Genomic DNA, 9,627 nt, shown 5'->3' on the forward strand with positions numbered 1-9,627 from the left:
ATTATACTTTAAATCATAGGCCAAGACTTCTATAATACTTTAAATCAGGGGTGCTATTCAGCAGGTTCTGACAGGTTCTGGAGAACGGTAGCAGAAATTTTGAGTAAACCCGGCAAATACCACCTCTGGCTGGCCCCAGAGTGGGGTGGGAATGGAGATTTTGCAATATCCTTCCCCCAGGAGTGGAGAGGGAATGGGGATTTTGCAGCATCCTTCCCCTGCCACACCCACCAAGTCTCACCAAGCCCTCTAAGCCACACCCACAGAACCGGTAGTAAAAAAAATTGAATTTCACCACTGCTTTAAATCATAGGTCAGGACTTCCATCAGGATTTTAAATCCAGAATTTATAAATCATTGATACATTCATTGTTCATTCTTAGAATTACTTTAGCATTTAGAAGCAAAGGTTTCAGTTCCTTGAAAAGACTTCTTGGAGAGAAAATAACGCTGCGGGATAGAAAGGTGTTATATGCTGTATTCTGGAGTACTTAACAGGAGACTGGGATTGTCAAAACTGAATGGACACATTGCATTCTCTTCTCTAGATGCAAAGTTTGTATATAAGAGCTGAATACCACAATGTACATACTTCTCTAACATATTTTTCAAAATCTGAATTAATAAGCCATCTACTGAGGACAATAATTAGAAAGTAATTATTATCTAGGCCCAAGTCAACATAAATGCATATTGAAGGTTTAGGGATTGATTTAAAAAAAATAAACTTTGAATTATACCCATTCAAACACCAGCAGTTCTTTTGTAATAACATATCAAGTTGTTGATATGGCCACAGGGTATTATGGTTATATAATCAAGATATTCTGCAATACTTTTTGGCTTAGTATCTTGCTAGTAAAAGTAGAGAGCCCTCTGTACCAGATTATTCTATTCCATGCCAATTTCAACACTTTTCCCCCCCTCCAAATAATGCTTTGCTCCATTTCTTGGCCCAAACTCTCATTGAATTAATAAGTATTTAACAGGATAACACTGTCTGGTGCACCTCAGGATCATCAACTACCACTGCTCTGCCTAAACAATAAAACTTCATCAGCTAGCACTGTCTAGATCTATCTGAGAGTGGCTAACTATCACCTTCCTCCATCATAATCCTTCCACTTTCCAGAGTTCCACCTAGATTTTAGCTTCCTTGGCCTGTTTAGAAGACCCTACCTTGGCCTTAGAAGACCCTACCTACTCCTTTTTGTCTTCTATAGGAAATTAAACTAATTCAAAGTGTCTAATTATATTTATCAGTATATTAAAACACAGTATGTGTTGGGTGTTCTGGATGGATACATGAAAAGATACTAAGGGGCCCATAGGGTCTCACAAAGTACATTGTGCCATTGCATGTTAAACTGGTTAATTTGTTTTTAGCAAATCATCATCTTCTTTTAATGATCCCATAATCCCTTGCGGGGTGGAGCCTGGGCAACTGAATGGAGCTGAGTGTTTACTGGCTGGATGCTCTTTCTGTCACCAATACAGAGCTTGTTTTAGCAGATAAATTCTCATTGTGCCCAGAGAGAGAAATATCAGCCTCTACCTAGGATCGAACTCACAGCCTCCTGATTGTGAAGCAAGAGCTCTACCTCTAGGCTACTGCACCACTCATGTTTTTAGCAAATGTCCTAGTTATGTGAATCCATTCAACCAAATCAGATCTACTGCACACACACATCGTTTAGGGGTGAAATCCAGCAGGTTCTGACAGGTTCTGGAGAACCGATAGTGGAAATTTTGAATAGTTCAGAGAACCAGCAAATACCACCTCTGGCTGACCGCAAAATGGAGTGAGAATGGAGATTTTGCAATATCCTTCTCCCAGGATTGGGGAGGGAATGGGGATTTTGTAGTGTCCTTCCCCTACCACGCCCACCAAGCCACACCATGCCCACCAAGCCATGCCCACAGAACCGGTAGTAAAAAAAATTGAATTTCACCAGTGTCATCGTTATTGCTGGATTGGAACAGATTCTCAGCATTTATACACTTCTTATACCTTTTTTTATATTTAGATCTCTGTGGAAGAACTAGAGAATAGCATCAGTGTGAAAATAGCAAAAGAAGCAGTGATGAACATCAATAACCCAAGACCTCTTTTCAAGCTTTCTAATGGCTTTTTGGACACAAAAGTGTACATTGCAGGACTCCCTCGCAGAATGGACAACAGTCTCATTAAATTGGTAATTTTTGTAGTATTTGTTGGGGCATCATATTGCAGTAAATTTAGGTATAGCAATTAATGTTTAGATTTTTTTTCTTTTAAAACTGTCATTGATCTCATAAAGATATTATGTGTATATTGTATAATATCAAGTTTAGGAATTTATTTTTAGAATAAGAATGTAATACTAATCTACACCTACTATTTTTTAGAGTCTTGTTAATCTAACGTTCTCACTAAGTGTTGATTATAATTTCTTGAATTCTTGAATATCATGACTATTTTACCTGAGAATTCAGGAGATCATGGCCTAAACACTTCTAGAGAATCCAGGACTATGAAAGGCTGAGAAAAGGCAATAATGTGGTGAAATGCATACATTTACACACATATCCCTACACATATTAAATATATACGCCTATTTGAGGGTCAATTGCCTCCAAGCAGGATCAGAGATCAAAGAATGATGAAAAAAACCCTTGAAAAACCTTGTATTGTCTATTATTCCATGCATAAATATCAATGGAGTGAAGGAATAAAATAGGAAGAAGTATCCTATTAAGTACCATAGCTTCAAAAATAGTTCTTTTTTTTCTTTTTCTTTTTACTAGCACTTATACTGAAATTACAGATGCATTTTCATGAGCTAGAGTAGCATTTGTCCTGCAGTAATTTGGAAGTAAATTATAGTTGGAAGCTTCAGTTTTAAGCATTCGCTGAGATAGCTGTAAAAAAACAATAAGTATGTTTGCTATGAGGAAAAAAAACCCAATGTCTCTTTATAAAGACACTCTACCATGAAAAGTACTGTTCCAGAGAAGAAAACTATATGCTTCCTACTTCGTTGAAGAAAATAAAGGGCAGAGTTGCTAGTAACAGAATGAACTGGCAGAAAATATTAATAATAGTTTAATCCTGCCTGAAGTAAGAGTGTAAACATAAATAAGTTTGAATATATTACTTATGAGATTCCATTATTGCTATTTTGAAAATGTAGCATGTTGAAAACTCAAGGCTATCTTCTGAGCTATCTGCTTTGCAATATTTTTAACCTAAAGATAATTCATTTTCATATTTTTTTTTCACAAAAAAAAAAAAACATTGGGCATTTCCAAGTTCTACAAAAGACTGAAAAATGCTGTGTACATAAATTATAACTAATCATTAGTTGGCTATTTGCCTGACATGTAAAAATCACATCTAGTTTTCAGCAAAAATAAATGTTTGATCCCAGCTGTCAGTTATGTTTGCAAGTGTTACACTGAAAGTAATTCTTTATGTCCCTTCCCTTAGAGTCCAATCATGTATTTTCATATTCCAAATTTTTGTGGGACTCAGTTGTTCCTCAATGAACAAATGGTGTACATGGAAAATATTGATACATGGCTTTATGGAATCCTAAACCAGGAAAATAAGTGACCCTTCTGAGAATTATATCCCCAAAGGTTACAATAAAACCTGATCTGCAAAAGAGATTGTTATATGTAATTTTAGATCATCAGAACTTTAAGCGTACATTGACAGCTGTTGTCACTTTAGTAAGTCATACTTCAAACTATATTTCAGTGTTGGTCACATTATTTGATATCATGAAAACAACCAAAACTTAGGGTTTCATTATATGAAGATAGAAATACATTTGGTTATGGAAACCTTTTTAACATTGCTTTGTGTTAGTGTGTCACTCTTTAATAGATAAACGAATTAGGTTAAATCAATGAAAAATCTGTGAAAACAAAAATGTAACCTGCTATTTATAATATGCATGTATAGTTACTTTAAAAAGGCAATGCAAAACATCTGAAAGGAATGTTTCACAACTCTGAAAGCACAACACACTTCTTTAGGAAATGTTTTAAATATCCCAGATAGATAGCTTGGCAAAATGGCTTACTAATTTTTTATCACAAGATTGGCTAGCAGAGAAAGGCTAAATTATTTCTGTTATTTCTTTGCCTACCTTGCGTAATTTTATGATACAAGTAGTTCCTTGTATATCTTCCACTTATTCAATAACCTAGATTTTTAACTACTTGTACTTGCGGCTATTTTAGCACCTCTGTGAATACGTGATTGCCATTTGGGTACTTATGACATTACATCATCTTGAAATCCCATGATCACCATTTGTGACTTTCATTGCCAGCTTCTGATAAGCAAAGTCACTAGGAAAGCAGGCAGACGGTCACAAATGGCAATCATGTGACAGTGACATTGTGCGGGATTTGCTTAATGACAGCAATTGGAACTGCAAGAACTGCCATTGTAAGTTGGTGTGATCACATAATGTCACTCCTTATTATCATTTTGTTTAGTGATGGAGTTCCTAATCCTAATTATCATTTGGTAATTGAGAACTACCTATATCTACAAAGGAAAAGACTTTTCTTTTCTGAAACTGCAAAGCTACTTAAGAGATGATTTGTTCTTCCCAAGAAACTACTCATCCATCTTCAGAGAAATTCCTTGTTATCTTTTATAGCTAATGAATACTAATTATCTTTTGGAAATTTGTAAAAATGACGAACTAATAGAGTATGACTTGAAGGGAAAGAAATTCAGTCATTGATAGCATAGATATTTAAGTAGATTCCCAGTATGGCATCTCTACTCTGAACTTCTGTAATGTTGTGTATATTTACATCTATCTTGTCAATATTGTAAAGTCAAATGGTATCAACAAATCCAATGCAAATTCCAGTCTCAGATGATATTCCTGGTATGACGTAATCAGTTCTGTAATTTTTTTTACAGATTAACCCCCGTTTGGATGGGTGTATTCGTGGTTGGAACTTGTTAAATCAAGGAACCTCTGGTGTAAAAGACTTAATTCAAGAAAAGCAAAGCAAACATTGTTTAATAAATGTTGGAAAGGGATCTTACTACCCTGGCACTGGCATGGCAAAGTTTCACATTAGCTACAGTAAGCTTGCTTGTTTAACACAATTTTCTGTGCTATCCCCCAATCATAAAATCTGGATAGTATTGGTGCACGTTTACCTATATTTATTTATTTATTTATTTATTTTATTTTTAAAATTTTTATACCGCCCCCTCTCCCGAAGGACTCGGGGCGGTGAACAGCCAAAATTAAAAACACACAATACAAACATTAAAATACTATAAAACAAAATTAAATTTATCTTTGGCTTCCCCAATTTAAAACCCCTTACCCATAAAATTCCCCAATTAAAAAAATTATGTGTATATATGCATACATACTTATATATCACAATCATAAGATCATAAAACTGTTAAATATACAGTATGGCAAAACCCTGATGAAGAGGGTTGTTTTTGCTTTCTTATGTTAATGGGGAAGGTACCATTTTACGTTGGGGCAAAGTATTCCATGGACTGGAGGTTTCTGGTTCTTGCTCTCTTAGGTTCATTAACTGATTGCTTGACTTATTATATCCCACTGTTGACTTTTAGCAACAAGATAGATAGACTTTCTCTAGAATCCTTAGCTTTGTGGTAGATACGAATCCATAACATGCCTTCTCCATTCAAATGTACAAGATGGGCAGATTCTATTTGGAACAGAAAGACCCCAATATAGCCAGAATCCATCATACGTTTCATAGGTGACAGCACTTTGAATTTTACCAGGAGACCTATACAGGTCTATAGGAGACCTATACAATGACCAAAGAAGTGGTTTTAGTTTGTTGAATTGGTTTTCTTTGTCAATGCTTGAGCTGCAACATTTTGTTTCTGAATATTCTTCAAAGGCAGATCGAAACAGTAATCCAAACAGAAGGTGCTGAGGTTGTGAGCTATTGTGCCTGAAGTATCTGAGTCCAAGAATGATAAAATCTGGAGTTATTATTTTTTTTAAAGATATCAGAAGTAGCTTGCTGTTGCCTGTTTCCTAGGGTTAAGAGAGTGACTGGCCCAAGGTTAGTTTCATAGCTACCTGGGATTAGAACTCATGGATTCCCAGTTTCTAGCTTGATGCTTTAATTACTGCACCAAACTGGTTGTTGCAGCTGTATTAAATATGGAATCTTGCCTACAAGGTGGGTGTTTCTGCCCAAATATCCTTGTAGGTCATAGCAGAAGTATTTCAAAGCTATAGGTCTAAACTGTTGTCATGATCTATCTATCCAGATTATTGGATGAAAGCTGCTTGTGACGGAGCACCTCTTTTCTGCAAATATTGCAAATATATGAGCTGGCAAATTACAGAAATATTTCAAGAGTTATATTGAGTCTGCTTATCAGTTTGATCAGGATAGAGAAATACATAAGGCAGCTTTTCTTGAAAAAAATCATATAAGTAGTGCTACAGAACATTTTTTTAAAAAATATATGTTTCAGGAAAGAGTAAAATAATCTCTTTCAAAAGGCTTTTTGCATGTGGGAAAGTTGAGAATAAATCATTATTTTGTAACTGGCTGATACATTCTTTCTCTTGCTTTTTGGTTTATTTTAAAATAAAACAGGTAACATCTCAAGCAACGCAGATGATTGGTTAGTAAATGTGGCAATGGGTATCCGACCATCCACAGGCATTGGAGTAATGTTTGCCTTGGTTTCAGGTGAAACAGTTCCTCTTGCTTTGTCTATTGTGGATTCCAACTTAACAAATGTACAGGTACTCTTTGCTCCCACTACATGCATGCCTGATTGAGACAATTAACCTAGATATCTAGTATCTCCATGACCTAGGGAAAAATTATTGGAAACTTTTTAGTCCCTTTGCCACGGCAATTTCATGCCACCCAGGTTCAGTAGAATTTTCCCTAGCTTAAGCCAGATAAGATATTGAGAGGTAATTATGTTTAGATGTGTGCATAATTAGTTTGATTTTGACAAGCAGAAGTTAATCGTTTTCACCAACCCCAGGGAGATTGAGATAAATTTCTCATTCCCTCCCCTCTCTCCCTAGTCACATCATTCAAAATGTCCATAGGGCAATTCCTTGTTTGAAATAAGTCTATGGATCTCTATAAAGAAATCTTTTTCTGGTTTACATTTTTACTGGGCAGAATTTTCATGAAAAGATAATTAAAAGAAGCAGTGACTGCAGGATGGAGGTCAAAAAAGTTAAGGTGGCAGTTTCAGCAGCACACTTTGAAATCCTGGCATTTATTTATTTATGTATCATATATATATATGGCCATCTTGTAAAATGTGACTGCATGTATGCATGCAACAAATTGGACAGGGCTTTGATCTTTCTGCCATCTCGATTTTTTAATAAGACCATGAATGCTTCTGATTAAAAAAAAGTAAGCCATCTGCTGTAAGATTATATATATTTCTGGAAACATGGTTCTTCATGTTTGTTTACATTTAGAAAATAGTTTGAAAAATGTTGCTGCTAAATGTTAAAGCAGGAGATCAGGGCTGCAAACATTGTAAATTTGTATTTAATTATAATTTATTGAAATGCTACTAAGAAAGATGTTGGTTTATTCAGCTATGAAACTTACATTAATTGAATTATTTTCACTAGTATTTAAATATTCATATTTCTAGTATTTGTTCTTGTCACTTAATTGAAATGCATTTTATGCATTATTTGGTGATGCTATTGCATTCATTAAATAGGCTTTTAAAGCTTTTCTGGGTATGGAAAAATGAAATAGAAACTGAAATCAATTATCCCCCTCTTATTTTGTTTCTGAATCCCAGGAAATCATTGTATCTATTCAGAATGTCATCGTTGCTCACTTAGAGTCAAGAAATTTGTGTACCTCAAAAAGAGTGCAACTCAGACTCAAGATAAGTAGACAACAGCTTGAACTTACAGATAATTCACATTCAGTTATCACCTATTCAGGACACCAGCTCTCAGTCCTTGAAGAAGCAATTAATGAATCTGTTGATACCTACCTAGGGGGCATTCCTGGTAAGTCTTGTCCTTATTAATTTTTAGTAAATGCCTATACGATTACAGTCTTCTAGGCATGTGAAGAAGACAGGCTTTAAAAGAATCCACTCCAACACTTATCAACTATGATGGGATGGTTTTCCATGAAATTCTGAAAAATGCATAAAAATCAGCCTTGAAATGATAAAGTTTTTCATCTAGACAATAAAGATATTTAATTGTGTGCATAGCTCAGCTTAGCCCTGGGAAAAATCAATTAAGAAATAGTAGACTGAGTTGGCATGGATTTCATACTGTGTTTTGTAACACTTAGTGGTTCTTATTAAAAGAAATTATTCCTTACACGAAGTGTAATCGTTTGTGTCAATGGAAAGATAAGCTAATAATTATAATACATTATCAGAGTGGAGCTGCACTAACACATCCACATTTTGGGCTTTCGACAACCCATTTGTAGTGGGTTTATCTAAAGAGAAGAGCCTATTTGATTTCTTAGGTTGAATTTCTAAACTAACTAAGAAACATATCCATCTACAGCATGATATTCTATTTAGATACTACAGTATCTCAGATTTATAGGTAGGAATCAGTAGTAACAATTCTATCCTTCTATCAAATTAGTAAGTACATTACCAATACCATTAACTGTGAGAGTTAATCAGAAATATAGATTCTCTATTTCTGAGGTAATATCACAATGTGATATCAAGAATGTTTTGAGATCAGTTTTATTACGGAGATGATAATTGTACTAAAATGATTACAAAATTCTTTCATAAAAACTGGATTTGACTCACATATCAAATATGATTTTTCTGTAAACATTTGTATCCTGTTAACTTGTTTTTTAATGTGTGAATTAGTATTAACTATTCTGTGTTTAATTCAGATGTTCCAGTTGAGGCAACTCCAATCACAGTTTTTTACAATGGCTGCATGGAGGTGAAAATTAATGATAGGGAGATGGATTTGGATGAAGCCATTTCCAAACACAATGACATTAGATCCCATTCTTGCCCACTACTGTTGCAACCGAGACCTGAAGTCATGGATTACCCTTCTGATTTTTAAAATCTACAGGAAACTTCTGGTTGTTCTGCACAAAATGGATTGAACTGTAAATGCTGTTTTATTTCTAATAATCTGTTTTCTGAACATATACATTTCAAAAATATGTCCAACATGAATGGACAGAACCAAGGTTAACCTCCCATCAGGATAGCATTGCTGTTGTCATTTCAAGATTTTTAGTTTTTTAGTTATCATATTTTGTATTTTACATGCATTTTGGAAGAATAAAAGCTGAAAACATCTATTTGCATTTGATTTATGTATTCTGGTTATAAAAATGGGATATTTCATTTTTTCTAAAGAACGCAGTTAAGATCCTTTGGTCCTTTGAAAAGGATAGAGTAGGGAAGGTAGGGTAGGATAGGGCAGGATGGGATATAAACTCTTGATGAACATCCATTTTCTTAAACGTGCAATAAGAGTAATAGTGAAACTGACAAAGAACAAAGCATTTGTTCAAACAAATATGGTCTTAATTTATTATATTAAATAGATCTAAACTAATATAACTGTTGGTGAATCTTTTCGGAACTGAGTA

General features: G+C 34.6%; 1 protein-coding gene across 1 annotated transcript in view; it reads left to right on the plus strand.

The window, feature by feature from the left end:
* Positions 1 to 9,331, plus strand: part of PROS1 (protein S) — a 38,193-nt gene extending 28,862 nt beyond the window's left edge. The window contains exons 11-15 of the mRNA XM_070943745.1: positions 2,028 to 2,195; positions 4,931 to 5,099; positions 6,625 to 6,776; positions 7,820 to 8,036; positions 8,908 to 9,331. Coding sequence (XP_070799846.1) covers positions 2,028 to 2,195; positions 4,931 to 5,099; positions 6,625 to 6,776; positions 7,820 to 8,036; positions 8,908 to 9,089 — 888 coding nt within the window. The 3' untranslated portion in view covers positions 9,090 to 9,331. The remainder of the gene's footprint in view (positions 1 to 2,027; positions 2,196 to 4,930; positions 5,100 to 6,624; positions 6,777 to 7,819; positions 8,037 to 8,907) is intronic.
* Positions 9,332 to 9,627: the final 296 nt, after the last annotated feature.

This window comes from Pituophis catenifer, unplaced genomic scaffold (genome assembly GCF_029215685.1).
Source record: "Pituophis catenifer annectens isolate HBS135680 unplaced genomic scaffold, rPitCat1.0.hap2 SCAF_4, whole genome shotgun sequence".
Lineage (NCBI taxonomy): Eukaryota > Metazoa > Chordata > Lepidosauria > Squamata > Colubridae > Pituophis > Pituophis catenifer.